The 24,030-nt window shown below is 36.9% G+C and overlaps 1 protein-coding gene and 1 long non-coding RNA gene across 4 annotated transcripts in view; one reads left to right on the plus strand and one right to left on the minus strand.

Annotated features, from left to right (window-relative positions):
* Nucleotides 1-1,474: 1,474 nt before the first annotated feature.
* On the plus strand, nt 1,475-2,788 carry LOC126976337 (uncharacterized). The gene is made up of 3 exons (XR_007731884.1): nt 1,475-1,531; nt 1,659-1,773; nt 2,639-2,788. It is a non-coding gene; the product is annotated as an uncharacterized LOC126976337 (long non-coding RNA).
* A 1,597-nt stretch (nt 2,789-4,385) lies between these two features.
* LOC126976327 (serine/threonine-protein kinase 4) overlaps nt 4,386-24,030 on the minus strand; it is a 38,474-nt gene continuing 18,829 nt past the window's right edge. For 2 of the 3 annotated variants that reach the window (XM_050824615.1, XM_050824613.1), the window contains 7 exons: nt 23,000-23,208; nt 21,993-22,102; nt 20,437-20,561; nt 18,041-18,191; nt 14,816-14,972; nt 10,785-10,948; nt 4,386-8,482 (listed from right to left, as the gene is read on the minus strand). In XM_050824615.1, the coding sequence (XP_050680572.1) occupies nt 8,382-8,482; nt 10,785-10,948; nt 14,816-14,972; nt 18,041-18,191; nt 20,437-20,561; nt 21,993-22,102; nt 23,000-23,208 (1,017 nt within the window). In that variant the 3' untranslated portion in view covers nt 4,386-8,381. The remainder of the gene's footprint in view (nt 8,483-10,784; nt 10,949-14,815; nt 14,973-18,040; nt 18,192-20,436; nt 20,562-21,992; nt 22,103-22,999; nt 23,209-24,030) is intronic. The other variant, XM_050824614.1, reaches the window with a different exon arrangement.

Consider the following 24,030-nt stretch of genomic DNA (forward strand, 5'->3'; position numbering starts at 1 on the left):
CTAAATGCTCATTGACATCGTATGATCGAGGTTCGACGCGAGTTTACACAACCCGCGCTCGCTAGCCGGCTTACTGCGATAGCATTAGTTTTAGAGCGAGATGGAACACATAATATTATTCTCAATTCTTACTGAATGAAACGTTTTACTATTGGTCAAAATGTAAGCTTTAGTATTGGTGTGTATTTTCTAAACTTGTAAATAATTTTTAAGTAACAATTGTAATTGGGTAACTAGTTTTAAGGATTTTGTATATATATCATGTAACTTTCTAATAAATCATATATCTTCCACATATTCCTCACAGTCAAGCAGTTGTTTTATTGAATCTCCAAACGCTCAGTCTCCAAACCATTACCATTGCATATAATTAACATTTCATATAACTTGGGTAAAACTACATCTATTTTATGGCAGCATTCCCCTTGTATAAGAATAATTTATTTAAATTGATCTTTTTACAAATGCATTGTCATTAAATTACATTAACTTTAAATATTTTACAAGCTTATATATAAGTATGACTAAAATATGATTTCCATTGAGTTACATTGTCACTGTTATAAGTTATGTTTATTTTTATTACGATAAATTAAATGAAAATTAGTGAGTATCTTAAATAATCAGTCATATGGTGAGATCAAAAATTAATACCTAGACGAGCTTGTTGCATATTATATTGAAAACGTTAGGTGGAAAATAGGTAATATTTACGCGTGGAACCTAACTCCATGATTTTTGTATTAAATACGGCTTTGGCAGCTACACACCCATACATCGTGTAAACTTTTAGAATTCCAAGGAAATCCGTATATCACAACAAATATATTTGAACAAACCAATAAAATCACATAAATAATATTCACAAGCTAATCGCCAACCGATGACATGACAGCACTTGTTGGTTTGTCGCAAAGTTGACATTGTGACAAAAATAAAATGGGTTACACGAGATGCAAGATCAATAGTTTTATCCCGTTCTATCTCAGGCTAAACTTAGCCTGATATTCAACTGTGTACACAAACTATGAACAAGCGACAAACAGTTGTATACAACTTGTTCCTTCTATTTGCAATGAAGTTACCGACGCTACTTCTGCAGTGTTAGTTAGTTTAAACACTTTTACCAGTACAAAAAAATACTCTACGAAGCTTACATTAATATACTCTTTGGTAAGTCAAGAGCATATTATTTTAATGTACTCTGTGATTAGTGCATTTTTTGTCATTTGTTTCATGTGTCATATAGTGAATCGTATTTTAAAATTTAAATTTCACTCATCAATTCGATAATCGATTTTAGAGTTCAGACTTTAGTATTTTATAACAAACAGGAAACGTATTTTTGACCGTTAAAAATGTTGTTTTGAATTTTAAGTAATAAATATACTTGCAAATACATAAAGAAGTATTATAAAAATTGCTGTTATTAGTTCTTTAGTGAAGATTTAATTAAATGTCGACGCAATTCAAAGCAATGCCGTCGCTAGAACTCAAATTATATATACGAATAGTTGCTGTAGTATTTTCTGTATAGCTGTCGTTCCATAATTCGTACTTAAATGCTTTAAAAATTAATAATTCTTTGATTGAAAGTCTGTTAATTTTCATTACTACTACAAGCTACATACAATAAATCATACTTAAAAAAATTTCAGATTTCTTCAGCAACAGCATTTGGATTCTCATTATTACGACTTTTAGATCCTGAATTATTTTACACAGTCGAGTTGGACAATACTGGAATAGGTAATGTTCACAAATTTAATTTGGGTAAGTATGTAAAAATCCTTATTTGTAGTAAAATCTAGTGTTGAATGTAAACTTAAAAGTTTATCAAATACATTTTAGTAGGCTCTGGAATAGCAAGTGTAATAATTATGGCTTAATTTTATAACTCTATTTTGTAAATCTGAAGTTATGTCTGTTATTAGGTAAGGGTATTAAAGGCATTTATTTACTGGAAGTTGATTCCTTTAGATTATTTTTGAGTCCAGTTTATGCTCATATTGTAGGTACAATATGACTGAATAGCTCAACATAATATTAGAGATTATACCTGTTGTATTTGATTATTAGTTCATGTCTGTCTCATAACATGAATGAACAAATCCCAATATGAGTTTTAATCCTTTGATGACCATCCTATGGTTAGACAAAACCATTGTTACAAACTTGTCTTCTGTGTGATGGGTACAGAATTATTTTATTTTCCAATATCTAGTATTGACTTCAAAACAATAATTGTCAACTACTTTATAATTACAAATAAGTATAAATTTACAGCCACCAGTACAATGGAGATGGTTTTCATTTACAAGAATTTTTGTAAAAAACAGACTGGACAAATAAGTTTATTTTTTAATGTATCATTTATTAACAAATCAGTACATTTATTCATTAACTATATTTTAATACCTCATTAGATAACTTTTATAAAATTAAATATCATTGAATCATTAGTTCTTATCTATAGTGTATAATTATACATTATTTGTTTGAATTAGTCTAATTCTGTCTGTATCATATACAATTTAATTATTATAATAATTGGTTTTGATAGTTCAAACTAGTGTAGAACTAAGTAGTAATTGATATATTGCATTATGGTTACTCAAAAATGTTTGTTTTATTTTAGTCATTCATTATATAATCTGTGGCATGATGATAGTGACAAGTGCTATCGGATTTCTGAACAGTTTAATTGTAATGAACAGAAGTAGTTCAAAGAATACTGGGAGAAATATAACAGTGTGGCTACTTTTGGACTCACTGTTTGAGACTACCCGAGTAGTGTATGTATTCTTGTGTGAGATCATGCTGCAGGGTAAAGGACAGCTGCAGTTCTGGGAGCTGGTCATCAGTATAGGGCAGTACTGTGAGTACACTTGGATAATTCTCATTTATGTTAGCAAAATTAAATTTAGAATAACTACCACAATACAATTGCTTTTTATTAGTAAAATTTTCTTTGTTTTAATAAGTTTTAGTAATGATTGCAAGTGTAAAAAATATTGTATTTAAATCATAATCAACTTAATCTAAATATGCTGATTGATTCATTTGTGTGTTTGTATGCATTAAAGCCAAAACCATGGTCACCACCAACAATTTTGTTAATAAACTTTCCATAATTTATAAAAATTATTTCTGATACTCATAATATTTATTTCTTTTTCAGTGCTTGATAGTTTCCTGTACTGCCAAATGATACTCAGACATTAGTCTACTGTTATTTATTGTTAATATGGAACATTCCTCTTTATTCCAAAATTGATCTCTTGAAAACTAAGTATTATTTTGAAAGTGAGATAAATTTAGTGTGAGACACATGTATTGTTTAGTATTTGTCTTGAATCTGTGATCTGTCTAATTTAATTTAAAGTTAGTTGTAGGCAACTATTAAATTTAGTTATTGTTGACCTGACATTAGGATGAGTCCCCTGGCACTTATATTGTGTGCTATCACTGAATGAACAGAACCCGAAAATGAGTTTCCTGGTCGTTCAAGACCAGTTTCCAGGGCTTATACAATAGTTACACTAAAGAAATTATAATATCACAAAATTTGTAGTGAGTTTGAAGAATTTTATAAAATAAGCATAACACCTATGTAGTAGTAAAATTATATTGCTTTGATTAGAAAGGTAGAAAGTCAAATTTGGTTTAATACTCTATCATATCTAGTGAAATTAGGAAGTTAAGATCTAAATTAGAAATGTTACACTTTTCGTTCACCAACATTATTTACTACTCAAGTATATTTTATTACACCTTAACTGATTTTAGTGATCAAAGTTTATATGTACTTGAGTCTATATGATGTAAGTTGTACAAAAAGTGAACAGGGTTTGTAACTATGTGATATTCATACATCTTACACATTTAAGTTGTTTGTGAATGTTGAACTAAGATAAGTCAACATAATCTGTAATTATTTAACTTTGGATAATCTGTGGTCCAACAAATTCCTATGCATAGTTAATGCTGAAGTAAATCATATATTTTTGTTAAGTTTTTATCATTAGATTGTTATTGAGGTACTATTTGTTTTTATTTGTGATATTTTATGATTTAATATTTTTATTTCTTGATATACTTTTAAGTTTAAGCACAACACTACCAAATTTTAATTTGCTTTAATCCTTATATCAACAAAAATATTGAAATAATCTTAATTTATTGTTAAAATGTAAGACATTATTTGGCTAGAACCTAGTTAAATAAGGTACCCATTAAAAATATAATCACAAAACAGACTGATGTATGGTGCCAGTCTTCATAGTCTATATATATTATAATTTTATCATCACAAACATATATGTAATGTTGTGTTACTATTAAGTTTTATTTATCCAATATTAAATGAGTATAAATAAAAATAGTTTTTCTTTTCAATAATTTCTCTTTATTAAGTGAGTTGATTGTCCAAAAATATACTGCATATCTATCCAACACTGCAACAAGCTACGGAGATGTGCAACATTATAATATCTGAACCCACACAGGTGCGAAGTGGACGGAGTCTGGCCACGTGGCTCACTCACCACATACATACAATAAGGGCAACACCACACAATACAAAGTGTTACTTATGTATGGAGCATATTAATTTAAAAATATGCAATACTTATGTAGTATTTGTCACGTTTATTACATGCGCGATTTCCAGCTTATCTTTAAAAAGTCCAATTATTTTTAAATTGAAATATTTCTATGAGTGGTCCAGTGGGCAGTGACAATGCTCCATCCACACGCGCATACATCAATGTCAACCAGGTCAAATGAAGAAGACAACTGTTTGCAGATGATTCCAAAGGAAATAGTTGTCTTGTTCAAACATTTCAAATTGTTTATTTAACAATTAACATACAATGCAAACTACTTAACAAACAATAACTCCGTATTTATCTATAGTGATGTGGAATCATTAATAATTATTTGTATTTATTGAAATCAAAATTGCTAAACTGTAAATACATATGAAAAAGTGATACCAATTAAATCTTAAATCAATAACAATATATCGCACATAGGTTATTTGCTTTAAAATAAAAGTAAGCATGTATGAACATTAATTGAATGAGTTTAAATATAACAAACCCTATTGAAACATCAGTGATTGCCGAATATGTGTCACCTACCCTGTAAATATTAGGTATATAAAATAAATATTCAATATTAGGCCAATCTCTAAGCAAGTACTAAAATATATATTTTATTATTTATTTTACAGAAATGGGAACATACGTCATTAGAAACATTAATACTATTAGTGTTTGAGAAACTATTAAGCAGAAAGAAGTTGAAATTTTTCTAAAAATTACAAATTTATCAAAATACTGTGTATAGTCTACACTTAATGGCACTTCTAGATGTATAATCCTACAAACTAACAATAATAACTTGTACACTAACAATAAACATCCTGGTCAAGGTGATGTTTGTCAATGACAAAAACTGTACCGGAGTTATTAAAGTCTTCAATTTACTGTTGTTACACTTATGTCTTCATATGTTGTCATATGTGATACAATTATCCGATTGTCATGTTTACCTAAACATCAGGTCAATACTGACTCCTTACATACAGATACATTATATTTTAATGACTCAATCAGTTTGTTTAGGTTTGAAAATGGAAACAATCATCTGTGCATAAAATATTTAAAATGATTGTGGTAATCAAACGTTATTTCAATCAGTTTTTATCATTAAACTTGAAATGCAAATATGCCGTACATGTGGCTACCCCACAGTAAATATTATGTCACCAATAATTATTTCTTTAGACCGACTTTTAAGGTAATTAAGAATTAAGAGGAGTGAAATACTCTATTAAAATGTTCTGAAAGTACTGACTGTTTGGTTTTCATAATGATTTGACTCTGATATCTCTGACTTGAATATCACACCACATAACTGAATAATCAAAACAATACACAACATGTATTTATGAATTCCTATATATCTCAAGCTATTGTAACGTGAATGTGTATTAGTAACATTATAGTGAATATATATACCTCGATGTCATATATTTTGTATTAGCAATTCTCTCATAAATTCATGATTTTCACAACCCACTACGAAGTTAATTTTTAATTGAAATAGGTAATAATATAATCTATACTAAGTATCATAGAGTAATGCCAATAACGAAAGTCGCGGTGTTTTGCTCTTGATAGCCTTTTCCAGTTTGGAGGTTAAACCATGTTGAATAACATTTTATAGATGGTTCCATAATGTTATGTCTCATAACTGACACTACCCTGTGGTACATTGCGACATTTCGAATGAGATCTAAGGAAATAATAAATAACAACTTTAATGTAATTGCAGTTCATGTGGAATAGTGCACAAGTCTCAGTTTCTTCAGACTTCTGAATGTATGTATGTCTCCTCGGCGGGCCGCCAGATGGTGCTGTTTGAAATAATATTAATACCAGCACACATTGTGACAAACAAACACGTGGACTTCATTTTAAATACCTACTATGTGCCAATATCATTAAAATATGATGTACTTAGATTCAGGATTGGTCTCCGCTGCGCTCAAACTAGATACCGCAGGCGTAGTTGCAAAGTGCGGCAACTAATACTACGCCAAAGTGTACTCGAGCCAGTCTCGAAAAATGTGTTACTTTGACGTGCCACATGTTCTGTTAAACTTTGCTAATAATTGAAAGTAAAATGGCGGGTTGCGTAGTACAACTTTGTAAAAAGAATACTACAGGAAATAAGAAAGACACTGGGATCAGATATCATCAGTGAGTATTTTGTTTTTTATTAATTTCAATTTAAAATAACACGAAGCGTATGTTACAAAATTTGAAAGATGCCATTGAGTGTCAAGATGGCACGGAACAAGCATCTTTACAAAGAGCCAATACACACAACGATATAAAGTTGCCGTAATAAGAAAGCTATTGTTATAAATTGGGGGTATCTAGTTGAAGCGCAGCGGAGATCAATCCTTAATCTAATATGATATACTTATAGTTAGTATCTTGACAACAAACTGTTATAGTACTATCTATGACTACAGGAAACAGTGCCACCTAGCGGACATTTGCGTGACTATATCAAAATTAAAATTTATAACGCAAGTTACCACGAGTTTAACAAGTTGGAAAAACTAGGCCATATTATTATATCTAATACATAATCTATTCCAACACTTTTGCGTTTCATGATGGACATCTGTATACAAAAGTTTATATATTTTAGGAGATATGTCTCAGTAGGTCTATCAAACAAGTATACATTATAACAACTTAAAGCCTATTCTAATACTAAGAGATAACCCTCCACACAGGTTTGAGACATTTAAATGCATTTTCTACAAAACGTTACAAAAATTTGGCCCAATTTAGTTTCAACGCGAACATCGACATTTTCCTTCACATTGCCAAGCACCTCTAATTAATTATATTTTATACACTACATTAGGCATTAGCGATACAAATGAACAAAATTGATCGTATTTCATTTAAATATTGCAAAATAAATCATGGGAAGTTGGAAAAATACTGTATTAATTAAAAAATATATCAGATAAATATATTGTACATTTAGTTTCATTTGTACTAGTAGAGGTGTCCACACCAGGCGGACGTCTAATTAGAAATTCATTTAATTTTTTTTTTTTTTGATAAAGTATTACATTAATGACAGACTGTTAATGTGTTATTACAAAAAAGTAAAACATGTGTTGAACACTTGTTTTAAAAAAGTTCTATTACAAATCTGTGTCTGTCTGTTGTTTAGCGTTCAACAATCTTTTGACATTGCTTATATATAAACAAGAGTCGAACCTTGTCTAAGGTGTTTCTAACAAATGATTATATTCAAGGAAGATTTACGGCCGTTCCCAATATTCAGTCTATCTCTTACTTGAGATAAAAATCGTAACTATCGTTGACTTTTCTGTCCCAATAAACTTATCGACGGTAACTCAACTTATCTGTGCACGCGGTCTGTCAATGGGACGACGTACAGCAACGTATGGAAATTGCAATTTACGCGTCCCAATATAAGGCGATAAGAATACTTATCGGGTATATTGCGACAGCTTCAGATTATTGACAGCTAATTACTGACAGTAGAAGGTAGTATTATATTGGGAACGGCTGTTAGATTATATGATGACAGATAGATGACGGCTGACAAAAATTGCGTTCTGTTCTTTTAATTGTTCGTGTACACTTCAGTTTATGTCGTGTTTAACGACGTTTTAGTCAAACACAAGCCAAACACTGTTTTGTAATAACGTCCATTATTTGTTTGTAATAACACCGTCAATGGTGCGGTCCGCCGCGCGCTAGAAGTTCTGCTGCCGCTTGCGCTTGAGCGAGATGGCGTCGAGGATGGGGCGTCGCTTACGGTCGTAGAGCGCGTGCAGTCGCTCTATCTCGGCCTCCATCTCCACATCCAGCCGGCTCTGGAGCGCCTCTAGCTCGCGCTCGGGAAGGTACGACAGCTGCGGGCACAACACACGTACAACAAACATGGCTGACTATTGTGTGTAATAAGAGGCGGGAATAAGAAGTTGCTGTGACACTGGCAATAAGATACAAGCTCTAAACATTTGGCTCTTGGCATAAGAAAAACGCAAATAATGTTACAAAAAATCTTGGTCGTGGCAGGTGTGACTAATCGCCAAATTGTTTTGTGTGAAATTCAGTTTGGTATGAAGCGTGCAGTGAGATTTCACATATGTTTGAAATTGTAAATACAATATGGCGACGAATAATAATCCAGCTAAGTTTGAAAGCGACCAGTTGCATAAAACGTTGTGAATATCCGCTATCTTCCTCTTCTTACGCACATACAATCGCTTTTTTCTTATCGAGTTTCGCTAGGCTGATATTTCGAACCGCGGAGACGGCGGGAAACAAATCAATCAAGTGTCAATTCATACAATTGAATCAAAATATCGGCATTAAATTAATAAAATATGTATCGTGAGTACACATCTTAATAATTACTATGCTAAAGTTCCGCAATGATGTCCTCATGCTCGTCTCGTCCCTTATTTTCATAAAAAAATCTAATAGCATGTATATTTGTTTCAAGTATAATAAGAAACAAAACTTGTACAATCGTAGCACCGATCATTACCGTTAAAATTACAAAACACATACTTCTCGCTTAAAGCTTGGTGCTCTACTTTAAACATTTTATTTTTTAATGATAATAAGGGACGAGACGAGCAGGACGTTCAGCTGATGGTAATTGATACGCCATGCCCATTACAATGCAGTGCCGCTCAGGATTCTCAAAAAACCCAAAAATTCTGAGCAGCACTACAATTGCGCTCGTCACCTTTAAACATAAGATGTTAAGCCTAATTTGCCCAGTAATTTCACTAGCTACGGCGCCCTTCAGACCAAAACACAGTAATGCTTACACATTACTGCTTCACGGCAGAAATAGGCGCCGTTGTGGTACCCATAATCTAGCCGGCATCCTGTGCAAAGGAGCCTCCCACTGGTAGAAACATGACATTTAGCTAAATTGTGGTGTAAATTTTCCACAGTGAGAAGAAAAAAATAGTATGTTAATTGTCAGCTCTTTATTGTCGGTAAGGTTAATGTCATTGTCACTGTCATGACCACCATGACAAGAGAATTAACGCCATATTTATTTAGTAAACATTGTGAGACACACAAACAATGGAGTAGAAAATTAAGAAGCTTTGAGTTGACCCTTATATAGGGCCTCACGTACAAAGACCTAGCACAGGGCCTGAAACATAACCTTAACCTATATTTCCTTTTATTTTTATACCATTGAATTTCTACATGTCTAACATGCAAGTATTTATATCAAAATCGATAAATACATATATTTGTGGATGTGCAAACAGCCGTTATGGATACTTACAAAGTACGATTATTTTATCACGTGAACATCCAGAGCAATGATTGATGGGAGGGAACTTATTCACAATTGCCTCAATCATTTAGTGCGAAATCCTATGTCACCTGTTCGTAATCTGTGATTGTTTTTTCCAAGTTAAAATAGTTGATTAATAATGTTATTCACATAAGTAAATGAAATGCAAACACGGTTGTTTATTTGATTGATTCATGGACAAGTTAAAAAAAACTCAATACTGACACTGTGTAGGTTAGATTCAAGAGTAAAGTTATATACATTCCCTTTTTATGGACACTGTAGTAACTTAATATTACTCTTGACTTGGACAATCTCCAAATAAATTCATACAATAAAATCAATCGACACACGTCCCGTAAGTTACTGTTAATTAATGTTTCATGTTTGGTTCACTGTTAGTATTTATAATAAAACAATGTATAAATCTTATAACACCATCTGCTTACCCAGCCTATTTTAACTATCAAACTCTTTTGTTCCTTTCTAGCAAAATTAAAATGGTGACAAAAAGGAGCAAAACAGTTCGAGGGCGGAAAAAGGTTTAATAAGTTTTTGAATAATATAATAAATAAATAACTTGTGTGTTAAATAAACAAAGGAGAATATTTAATAGGTTAATCAACACATACATACAAAAAATAAATGTACTAAAATAATTTATAAATAATTAAACTCAAAAATGTAAATTAAATGTATATAAGTTATTAATTCCCAATTAAATGACGGTGAAAATATGAAACTACAAAAAGTTACAAATACTAATTATATATAATTATATAAATTTTTATATGCGTTAGTAAAAAAGAAATGTCTGTGAGTGTGTGTGTGAGTGTGTGTGTGTGTGTGTGTATTTGGTCGGGCGAGTGCGCGTATCAACTCACGGGCGCGCGTGTCGAGCGCGTCGTCAGCGGTCGCGTCGAGCGGTAGCAGTAGGACGATGTGCAGTTGACTTACGAATTCGAAGTTCCCCTCCTCAATCATGGCGCCCACGCTGCCGCCCACGCCCAGGGCCACACCGTCACCTCCTTCGCCACCCTCGCCGCTCCTGGTCAACAATCCAACGGACTATTTAATAGACACATTATTTTTGATGAATTAAGCTACTTGGTACTTCACAGTCCCACCATAGTTCACAGCATCAACAGTCAATTAAATAACAGTAGACCTCCCCATCCCTTATAATATTGTCTCTCAAGGATGCACTCTCAAAAGCCATCTCCACCAGCCTTTCCCCCTGCTATCCCTAACAATCTGTTAGATTGACGTCTTCGTTTGGTTTCCCGTGGTAATTCCTATTTTCTACTATGATACTGTTTATGGCTCTAAAAATCTATGGATATTGTGAAAAATGTAAAGGCAAGATATAACTTGGCCAGTTTCTTGCCGGTTCTTCGTAGAACGAGGCCTCCTGGTACTCTTCTCAAGTGATAGCATGAAAATTGACTTTAATTAGAGTACAAATTGTACCTAAGTTTCAGTTCATCTGTCTGACTGTGTTGTAATGTTATCGACCATGTCTCACCTTGTATAACTCCTCTTCTCATATTTTTACTTGGCTTATTTATTTTTCTGAACACTTAGTTTAAAATAATTATCTTTTGCTCATTTTTGGTCCTCTTTGAGTGTTCTACCTCGATATGAACTTTTTTTTATGGAATAGGAGGACAAACGAGCGTCACCTGGTGTTAAGTGATCACCATCGCCCACATCCTCTTGCAACACCAGAGGAATCACAGGAGCGTTGCCGGCCTTAAAGGAAGATGTACGCGCTTTTTTTGAAGGTACCCATGTCGTATCGTCCCGGAAACACCGCACAAGGAAACTCATCCCACAGTTTTGTAGTACGTGGAAGAAAGATCCTTGAAAACCGCACTGTGGAGGACCAATACACATCCAGGTGGTAGGGATGATCCTATGCTAACTTGTGGCGTGTCGTGCGAAGGTGGAATTCGGCGGCGGGAATCAGGTTAAACAGCTCTTCGGAATACTCCCCGTAATACATGCGGTAGAAGACACACAATGAAGCGACGTCTCTACGTAGCGCCAAGTGATCCAGCCGTTCACAGAGCACTGATACTGGGGTTCGCCAGACCAAAGATGACAGCAATGTGTGGCCGGCTTGAAGTATTGCCGTGCTCTATTAATAACGCCCAGTTTCTTCAAAGCCAATTTGGCCATGCCCTCCCTAGGCAAATGCTCGAGATTTCGAGACCCAGTATTCCGATATTAGGCGAGGCTTTAAGGGAAGTATTGTCCAAGAGGGGTTTTTTTAGTGGTAAACGCGCAAACTTGAGTCTTCTGGGGGTTAAATTGGACAAGATGCAAGTTACCCCATTCCACGACCTTCTCAAGAGAGGACTCGATAGAAGACACAAGTTTCTCCCGGCACTGGTCGACGATTTCCCGAGAGAGACCTGCATGGCCCGTGTATACGGCATCACCAGTGCTGTCGTCTGCAAAGCAATGTATGTTGGAGGTGTCTAACATATCATTGATATGCAGAAGAAACAGCGTTGGAGATAGCACACAGCCTTGGGGCACTCCAGCGTTGATGGGCTTCGGGTTCGAGCAATGTCCGTCGACAACGACCTGTATGCTGCGCCCAGTGAGGAAGCTGGAGGTCCACTTGCATAAGCTTTCGGGAAGCCCAGATGATAGAAGTTTTGCGAGGAGCGCCTTGTGTCATACACGATCAAAGGCCTTCGCTATATCTAACTGCCAGGCCTTCCCCTTGCTTTCAATACTTCTAAACTTGGAAAGAGATTATAATTGTTTCACCTTAATTTTTACGGTTTTTTTATATTTTATTTACTATTCATTTAAATTTATAACTTGTTTATCAATTTCAGTTATCATTCGCATTCTATTGCTGTATACATAATACAATACCTACATACATTAAACACAATTAAATGTCCAAATTATACAAAATGTCACAAAATTATCGAATAAAATTTTTATTCGGATATTAATGCTAAATCTGGTACCTACCTGATTTTATCCATATTTTTTTTATTCCTAATTCTAAGTTTAGATAGAATATCTTCGATATAATTGATAATGACATTTCATAACTGAAGCTCTACACGATGGTAGCCACATAGTGTGAATCAATTAGGTCAAATGCAGCTTCAGTTTGCAGCGTTTGATTTGTAATTAAATCGGTGTTCAACAAGCACTTGTAGGTTTAATACACAAATAAAATTTGAAAACAAAATTTTATGGACGATGTGGGTCTCGAACCCACGACATCTCACATGCTAAGGCATTTGATATGGTGGACCATGAGATACTTATCAAAAAACTCTCATATTTTGGCATTAGTGACATGTTTTTTTAAGCTGGTGCAAATCCTACCTTTCTAACCGAAATGCCATAGTAATGATTGATGGCAAGTGTTCGGAATCTTTCAATGCAATTTCCGGTGTTCCGCAGGGCTCTAATTTGTGACCTTGTTACTTTGTTTTATTTATTAACGATATAATTGAATTATTTAAAAATTGTCAGGTTTATCTGTTCGCAGATGATTTAAAAATAGCTAAAATTATAAAGCAAGAATCTGATGTAACAGATCTACAAGCAAATCTTGACAGACTTGTACTATGGTGTGAAGCTAATCGTATGCTGCTTAATCCGGGTAAATGCAGTTTTATAAAATTCACTAGAAAAAATGTCCATTAATGAGTTCATACAACATCTTGGGAAACAAATTGAAAGAAACAGATTCCATTCGGGACCTAGGCGTAATATTAGAAAACAAATTAAAATTTGCCAAACACATAAATTCTATAGTGACAGCTTCTTTCAAATTGGTCGGCTTTATTCTCAGACAGTCTAAAGATTTCCAAAAGCTAACAACAATCCTTCAACTGTACAACAGCTTGGTTCTTAGCAAACTAGAATATTGTTGTCAAGTGTGGTCCCCCTGGTACAAAAATGACATTTACAGAATCGAACGTGTTCAAAAGAGACTCATTAAACAGCTAACCTTCCGATTTAAGATCTCATGTTATAGAGACTGCTACAAAAACAAACTCGATTACTTTAGGATGAAACCACTGGCAGTTCGTAGATCTTTTCAAGATATGAAACTTCTCTATAAAGTTTTCACTGGAAAAATAGATGACAATGAACTGTTGAGTAGATTCAATATCGTACCTCGGAGACCTCCTCGCAACCCATGTCCTTTCTTTAAAACTAATAACGCTCGAACGAAACTTGGACAGGACGCTCCTACAACCCGTATGTCACGCGAATACAATGAATGTGCAAAAAACATAGTAACACTGGACATTGGTTCTGATAGGCTCCCACTTTTTCTGAAAAAATGGAGCGATGCTCTGGCTAATTAATTAGTGTTTAACTTTTTATTATATTCAACATTTGATCTTGTTCAGAAAACCATATTTTTCCGACTAATACTTAACAACTTATTTTTAAGATACTTAATTTTGTATGCTTTGTTCAACTCTCAGGTTGTGGCTTCATCTGCTGGATCTACTTGACAGTTGATAACCTGCTCCAATATTTGTATATTAGGAAATTGACTTGAGATGTCGCACTTGTAAATCTAAACAATTCATGTTTTTAAAGTGATAAACCTCACTTCTAGGATTAATACCCAAATAAAATTTGAAAACAAAATTTTATGAACGATCGCTTTTTGAAAATTTTGTTTTCAAATTTTATTTGTGTATTAATCCTAGAAGTGAGGGTCATCACTTTAAAAACATAACAACTTGTAGGTTTGTTTCGTAGGTTCACTGTTTTACCCGCAACGGTAATAGTTTTGTTTACATAGTAATGTTTAAAAATTAATGGACTTTCGATGTATTTATTAATCCGGATAATTTGTATAATGTATCTTGTGCCTTATTTATTGAATTAGTATAAAGTATCAAGTATCACTTACAGATCTGTCTCATCGTCGACACGTCGGTTTCTATTGGTGAGAGTACCGTTGGGTGTTCCGCCTATGTTCAGGTGATTCACTTCTTTCTTATCGAAGTGCTCTAGGAATAACGGACGGTATTTTGGTTTGTTGGTGTCCATTGGGTCTGTGTCATGTCCTGTAATATACATACATATGTGAAATACTAACCTTTTATAGAAGATTTGTCAAAATTTTGTATTTTTAATGTAGTCCACCCTCTACACTGCTCGGACAGTTGTTGGGGTGGAGTACTTCCGTGAACCTTTTTTGGCATTGCGTAGAGATGTGAGTTCCCTCTGCATATTCTACCGCATTTATCACGGGGAGTGCTCAGAGGAGCTGTTCGGGTTGATTCCAGCGGCCGAATTCCACCACCGGACATTACGTGCAAAGTACCACATCACGTTGACGTCTGGCATTCCATTTCCGTTTTGCAAGAATTATACTATCAAATTACTAAGCATAAAATTATTATTTTGTCTATAATATTTATTAAAGTTAACAAAAAAATCTTTTTAAGGGACTTTATAGTAACCATTTTCGAATTATTAACGAAAATCTAAGTGATATTTTTTCTTCTTAATTTGATTTTTTTTTATTATTTTATATAAGAGGGGGCAAACGGGCAAGAGGCTCACGGGATGGGAAAAGGTGAGGCAACTGCCCATGGACATCCGCAACATCAGGTGTGTCAAGGAATACGTTGCCGGCCTTTGAGGTGGGAGTATGCTTTTTTCTTGAAGGTCCCTAAGTCGTATCTGTTCGGGAAAACCGCAGCCGGTAATTGATTCCAAAAAGTGGCTGTGCGAGGCAAGAAATTTCTAACGCGCGGTTGTGGAATGCCAGACGTCTACGTGGTGCGGGTGGTACTTTGCACGTAATGTCCGATGGTGAAATTCGGCCGCTGGACTCAACCCGAACAGCTCCTATGAGCACTCCTCGTGATAAATGCACTAGAAGATGCAGAGAGAACCCACATCTCTACGCAATGCCAAAGAATCAAGCCGATCGGAGATGGTTTGATCGTCGATGATTTGAACCGCTCTTCGTTGTATGCGGTCAAATGGAAGAAGCTGGTACTGGGGAGCACCCGCCCAGAGGTGAGAACAGTACTCCATGTGAGGCCGAATTTGCGCCTTATAAAGTTGCAGGCGGTGGCTTTTAGTGAAGTACTGTCTCGCCTTACTGAGTACACCAAGCATTTTAGAGGCCAGTTTGGCCTTCTCTTCCAAGTGACCACGGAACTGAACGTCGCTCGATATATCGACGCCAAGTATGCCAATACAGGTGGCAGTTAGAGGAGTGATCTCGAATCGAGGGGATACGACAAAGGGAGACTTTTTAGTGGTGAACGCACAAACTTGTGTCTTCTTGGGGTTGAATTGGACTAAATTTTGTCGGCCCCATTCCGAGATTTTGCAAAGAATAGTCTCGATTTCAGACACGAGTTTGTTCCGGTTCTCGTCGACGCTATCCCGTGACATGTTGGCACAGCCGGTGTAGGAAGCATACCCTGTGCTGTCGTCTGCATAGCAATGAATACTGCTGATTTGCAGCATATAATTAATATGCAGAAGAAACAGTGTAGGGGATAGCACGCAGTCTTGCGGGACACCAGCGAAGAGGGAGCCCAGGAGATCAGCTTTCTCTTTCGCGTCATGGGCCAGCAAGTCATCATCCCTGTGGAGTGGCGGAATGGCTGGCTGGCAAAAGTTTCCTTGGACAGCCTTGGCAAGCGACCAGAACGCACGAGTTCCCGAGGGAAGGCGTGCAAGTCTCTCGCCAATTCTGCCAATGTGCTTCGACTTCGCGTCAGCAATAACTCTTTTCAAGGACCTAGAGACATGATTGAAGTGTTTTTTAAGTTCGCTGGAATTCACATCCTTAGATCCGCCACAGCATTGACCCAAGCCTGATAGCACTCCTGCTTTATTCGAGCGGCCATTTTGCAGGAGCGGTCAAACCATGGTTGGGACCTGCCACCGATAGGCACATAGGAGGATGGAATGAAGAGTTCCATACCTTGCAGTACCACATTAGCAACAGCGTCAGCAGCGGCATCTGGATCACCCAGCGAAAAACAGAGCGACCTATAGTGCCACACGCGGCGACAGCCTAAGAAGCGGGACCATGTTAGGCGCGTGATCGGCACGGTGCTCCGGATCAGGCAGTGGTCCGACGATCCCAGAGGAGGGTCAACGGAAACTAGGTAGCCGTCCGGATGTGAGGTCAACACTTAAGGTGTATGATCTTCCACATCTGGGATTCGCGTTGGCGCAATAACCAGTTGCGTCAGACCATATGCTAAGGCGAAGTCGTGAATAGATCTCCCTGCATGATCGGTGGTACGTGAGCCTAGCCATTCGGCGTGGTGGGCGTTAAAATCGCCAAGAAACACGATCTCTGCAGTGGGAAATTGCTCCAACACGGAATCTGTAGCCATTTGGAGCCGTTCAGTCTCTGCGTTACCGCTATGGGACCTATACAGGCATGCGTAGATTCGCGGATGGTCATCGCAGTCTACACGCCGCCAGATGGTGGATAGGGCCTGTACTTCAAGAAAACTCAGGCGTCGAGAACAGACATCCTCCCTGACGTAAACGCACACGCCAGCCCTTGGTATAAAGAAGTGTTCCAAATTATACCCCGGCTATGAAAGGTAAGATGAATCAGTCAGAGAGGATATCTGTGTCTCGGTTAAAAAGAGCAGGGCCGGGTTCGCCGTCTCCAGGTGAAAGTGCACGGCATTTAAATTTGAGCGAAGCCCCCTGATGTTGCAAAAATCCACAGCAAGTGTGGAGGAGGTTTGAGCCTCCTGCTCTGTTTGCTCCGAGTCAGCACACTTACCTGACGAAACACAGCGGCATAGCCGCTGTTTCAGGCCGGTTTCGAGTGGGGGAGTGGTATTTCTCCGGGCATGCCGGCCCAATTCGGTTGTGTCCGTGAGGACCTAACATGGCACTACCACGCCTTAATTGCAATTTGTTATGTTCATACTATAAGAATAAATACCTCATAGTTGAATTCAACTCATATTTTAGGTGCTTTATCAAGAATTAACATAAAAAGCGAAAACCCATTATTATCAATGTTGTGTTGTATGTCTCGTAAATGACCATGGTGGCCAGGCCGGCCGCCACCTCGCCCGCTGCCTTACACACAGTACAGTATAATGAGTATGAGTATGTGGTGTGTGAGACTCACGCCGCATGGTGTTCATGTCGGTCTCGTTGATGACCATGGTGGCCAGGCCGGCCGCTACCTCGCCCGCCACCAGCGTGCCTCCCGCCGCCTTCATGGTGCCGCATTCCAGCTCCTCCGTCGCGCCCTCCTCTACAACCTCCCTCTCGCCACTCTACAAACGACATGACGGACACTCTTAGCCAGCGCTCTTCCATTCATTAAGGAACGAGTCGAGCAGGACGTCCAGCTGATGGTAGTTGATACACCCTGCCCATTACAATTCAGTGCCGCTCAGGATTTTTGAAACACCCAAAAACTCTGAACGGCTCTACTTCCTCTACTCTCTAACGCTCGCCACCCTGAGACATAAGATTTCTCATTTGCCCAGTTATTTCACTACCTACCCTTCAGAGCTCAACGCGCAGGCGCCGTTAATACCTAATTGCCGGCATCCTGTGCAAAGTATGACTCCCTCAACTATAGCTGGTTCATTTATGTCACAACATGGAAATAATAAGAATACAGAATATTATCTTCTGACCGTTGATTTTCAAGTCACGTTGGTCACACTGTCCCGTAAAAAGTGGAGTCGATTTTGGAAACTGAATTGAAGGCCCGTGCGACATTTTGTCGTAAATCCTACTACTCCACAGCTAAATATCTAAGTGATCGGACTGCGTGGGACTGGATTATGATTATTTTATAGCAATAGCAATGACAGTACAGTATTGTATATTTTATTAAAAAGAGCGCAAAAAAAGAATGCTGGGAGAGTTTCTTGGGCCGCGTCTTCTCTCTAAAAGCGCCATTTCTTTCCAAAGCGGTAGCAGTATCTAGTATATTAGAAATGACATTAAAAATAATTGTAAAGGAATCAATTTCGAGAAAATAAATGCCTTTTAATACCAGTGTATTAGTTCCGAATACCCTCACACGAGTCACAACTGCTATCAGCAGCACAGTGGCGAATATCAAATGGAATTTTATTATAAGAGCCAATTCACATTAACACGATATGTTGCATCACTGCATTTCAGCCAGTTGACATTTAATACTATAAAGCTGCATTGCAACTACTACTACAATACTACAAATTTGTGAGGCATGATTAATATTTCTAAATATAATGTCATCATATGCTTCATGCGTGAATAGACTAGCGAGGTAACAAGAATTACTGGTCTGGTTGTTCGAGCTGAATCGCCTCTGTGTTATATATTATATATTGGTTGGCGTGGCTAATAGACTGATCCAACACAGGCTTACTTTATACAGGCTGTCTCAAAACGATCCATCTATTTCATGAGTGAGCGAGAAGCAAACAAGGCGCGGGGGAGGAGTGGCGCGGGCGTCGTTTACTAGAGCGTTCCTTAAATTTTTAGTTGCCATCATGCCGTACACGGGAGAGCAACGCTCGTTTTGCGTGCGCAAGTATTTTGAGTACAATCGATCACTCATTCGAGTTCGACTGATGTATCGGTTACATTATCGGCAGCGCAACATTGAGGCAACTCCAAGAAATGCAACAATTTTAGCTTGGATCCAGACATTAAATACTACTGGAAACACTATTGGTGAAATACATCACGGCCGTAAAAGGACTAGAAACATTCAGTCAGTTGCAGATTCTGTAAGCCGACAGCCTCGACTCAGCGTAAGAAAGCGTGAGTTTCAGCTGGGATTATCAAGAGCGACAATTCACCGCATAATGCGATCAGATTTACACCTAAAGGCCTATAAAATTCAGATTGTGCAAGCTCTTCATGAAAATGATTACATTACAAGAGAATAATCCACGAAATTTAACAGATTTAAGAAATAATATTGAAGAAAAAGTCAGGAGTATTCCTCGACCACTTCTTCAAAAAGTTTTTGAAAGTGTACGCAAACGGTTTGAGGAAATCCGTCAACGTGATGGCCATCATTTAAATAACGTAGTGTTTAAAAAGTAAAATTTTGTTCCTTATCTTTTAATTCATACCAATAAATGCATACAAAAATAAGTTTAATGTATTTTTTTTCCAACTAAAGTAGTTGGGTCGTTATGAGACAACCTGTATTATGCAACTTATAAGAAACGTTGAGTAGATTATTAATAATGCAAGAAACAAGTACGAAATCAAGTTCCTTTTATTTGTTGAACTATTTCACTAATTTTATGTAAGTTAGTATAGTTTTAGCTTACAACTTAATATTAGTTATTATTTTATAATATCTTTAAGGCGACGTCACCAAATGGCCCAACGGAAGACTTGCGCTGGTTTTCAAACTAGCAAAAATGCTGAGTTGGGACCACGTTGTGACGTAGATATAGAAAGTAATATTCCTCAAATTTGTTTCTGTTTAATTTTTTAAGTTTTAATTTTGAAGTCTTTTGTATTTAGATGTAGTTGGTGAACCTGCGTGTTAGTACGTACCGGGCGTGCGGGGTGCGAGTGTGCGTACGTCTTATTGCGCGTGGCGATGCGGAAGTGTTGACTCTCGCGGATCTCGCGCGCCTCCGCGATCATGGTGCTCAGTATGGTGGCCTGCTTGGCGTTACCTGGCACACAAAATATACTCCTGCAACACTGTGTATTACCACTTCAGGTGATGATATTGTGAATAATAATACTAATGCATATCTAATTCAATATTAACACCAATAACATTCTTCTGTAACACCGTTGCCGGCCACTTGAAACAGTTGTACAGACTTATTTAAATCCACTTATGTCGTGTCCTCCTGGACATACCACGCAAGGAAGTTCATTCCACAATTTGGTTGTACGTGCGAGAAAGTTCATTAAAGACTGCAATGTGGAAAAACACCGCATATACACATGTTGAGAGTGACATCCAAGTACGTAGAGTGTCGAACGAAGGTGGAATTCGGCGACAAGAATCGGGTCAAACAGCTCTTCTTCTGATGAATGCGTAAGACACACAATAAAGCGACGTCTCTTCGCAACGCCCAGATATGGAGCCGTTCACAGAGCTCTGGAATTCGTCAATTAAAACAGCTCTGTCTTGCACGCGGTCAAATTGTTCGAGCTGATATTGGGGACACGAAACCTGAGATATGAGCGCAGGCCGCACCTGCGCTTTGTATAACTCTTACCCCCGTTATGACCCCCAATTCCTTCGAAGCCAATTTGGCTTTGTGCTCTAGATGACCGCGATACTAGATGAGCCTTTAAGGAAAGTTTTGAAAAAAAAATGGGGATTTTTTGTGGTTTACACGCTAACTTAAATATTCTGAAACGCAAGCTTCAATATGATAACCAGATAACAGCGCGAAGTGACGTGCTTTTTCGGTGACCACTCTTAATCGCAAATTATATCTATGCTCTACACCATGGACAACGTCAAAGTAGTACATCTTCATCTGTTGGATAAGATTTCCCATCTGTTGGAACCATCACGTCAGGCGAAGAAAATGATCGATCGTAACGACGATTTAAAAATAATTATACCCTCATTTTTCTCGGGGTTGACGTAATATATGCATATATCATTAAATATGGCGTCCCATTGAATTTGAATAAAAAAATATAAATAAATAATATTCAAAATAAAGCATCACTAATTGAACGTCAAAAACTACCACCCATTTAAAATAGACTGCCTCAGACCTGAGAAGAACGGACGCAAGAAACTCAGCGACCTTTTTGTTACAAAAATATGGATTACAATGTAACATCGTACAATAAACATTTATAATTAAAGAGCCTGAGGGTGTCCTCTTCATTCCCAGTCTGTGGTGTCATTAAGAAAATCGTTTAATAGCATAAACCTTTCCCACACAAACGTTTTTTAATAATTCTTTTAAATTTCGTAACATATTTGTTTTGTACATTTTCTGGGATCATATTGTAGAAGCATATGCATCGCCCAATAAAGGACATACTAAGACGACTCATCCGAGTAGTTGGCATAACAAGTTTATGTTTGTTTCTCGTGATCAATCAAATTTTGTAAACATATACCATACCAATAAAGTCGTGTGTCAATAGAAACTCCGCAGTCGCTCGCTCCTCAGGGGTCTTAATGAGACATTGGCTCACGAAGTCTATGAACTCTGGTGACCATTTATCCGGCTCTCTGAAACACACGTCATGAAATCAAGAACTCGACAGGTTGATTGCCAGGCTCATCCTGTATAAGTCCGTTTCATTATTTAGGCCACCTGTATAAGTCCGTTTCATTATTTAGGCCACCTGTATAAGTCCGTTTCATTACTTTCATACTAGAAAGTATCATATTGTTTTGACAATTAAATAAAGTAGTCTCGCGCGTTTACCATTAGGAGGCAGGAAGCCGGCTAGATTATGGGTACCACAACGCCGCCTATTTCTACCGTGAAGCAGTAATATGTAAGCATTACTGTGTTTCGGTCTGAAGGGCGCCGTAGCTAGTGGAATTACTGGGCAAATGACACTTAATTATGTCTCAAGCTGACGAGCGTAATTGTAGTGCCGCTCAGAATTTTTGGGTTTTTCAAGTATCCTGAGCGGCACTGCATTGGTCAGGGCGTATCAATTACCATCAGCTGAACGTCCTGCCTGTCTCGCCCCTTATTTACATAGAGTATAAAGAAATCACTATTACATTTCAATTGTAATTCTTATGATAATGTAATGTGATTGCTATTGAGATATGTCAATTCGCCCGGTTTTATCGCATTGGTACGTACTCAAAAAAAGGTTTTTATTTTATTACCACGCAAAAAGCGTATCTAAGAGGTAGTAATTACCGTTGCATGAGCCACTCTTTTAAAGATTATTAAAGATTCGGGCGACCACTCACCACAGTTCCTACCGCTACGCTACGCCGCAGCTCGTTTTGTGCTACACAATGTACTCACATGATCTTATTACTTCTATATGATACATCACATAACCCATAAAAAAACTTAAAATACCCATAGGTTTATGGTATTTCAAGCCGGTTAAATTATTAGACTGTCTATTCATTGTTCACAATATGTAAAAATTGTACCTGAAGGAAGGCGGTGGTTTGGTCGGTATCATAAATATCGCCCTCATGGGGTGTATGTCTCCGTAGGGCGGCTTGCCTTCCGCCATCTCCAGTGCGGTGATACCCAGCGACCAGATGTCAGCCACGCAGTCGTAGCCTATCTCTTGGATGACCTCGGGAGCCATCCAGAACGGCGTCCCTATCACTGTGTTACGCTTGGCCATTGTGTCCTGAAACACAATAATACAAATTCTGTTTTTAAATTTAACGATTGTCTTCTTGATACGTTCCATAATGTGATATCGAATAGTATTGCTGTGTCGGCGGAGAGTGTACGTATCAGTTTGTTTGGAACAAACATAAACTTGTTATGCCTACTATTGGGCTAAGTCGAGTAAGTAAATCTTGTGTGTGGCGATTTATATGCTTTTACAACAAGATCCCAGAAAATGTTTAAAACAAAATTATGACGATATTCAAAAGAATTGTTAAAAAACGTTTGTGTGGTAAAGGTTACTATAACATAAATGACTATCTTAATGATTCCACAGATTGGGGATGGAGCGAACGCCCTCAGGCTATTAAATAATAAGCTTTTTTTTTAATTGTATTTTATTTTGATTTAATTGTACAATATAACTTTGTTAACATATTTTTTTGATGAAAAGAAAAATGCCCGCTGAGTTTGTTGCGCCCATTCTTCTCAGGTCTGAGGCATTCGTTTTGGAATGCGTGGTAGTTTTTGACTTTCAATAAGTGATATCACATAAAAATATTTGAATTTGTTTGTTAAGAATTCGACGATCCAATTAACATTAAAAGTGACCAAGTAAATATAATGTATAAGACTTACAGATTTTGTTCACTAGTACTTCAAAATTATGTCAATTGAAAGTCAAAAGCCAACAACATTTTCTAGCACTACCGTCAATTAGTAAATCACATTTGTTTGATAAACAACAGCAAGAAACTAAACAAAACTGCTCTTCTGAAAATTACTCACTCAATATAATATCATTTCATTAATCAACGTAATACAAACAGTATCAATT

Source organism: Leptidea sinapis, chromosome 40 (genome assembly GCF_905404315.1).
Source record: "Leptidea sinapis chromosome 40, ilLepSina1.1, whole genome shotgun sequence".
Lineage (NCBI taxonomy): Eukaryota > Metazoa > Arthropoda > Insecta > Lepidoptera > Pieridae > Leptidea > Leptidea sinapis.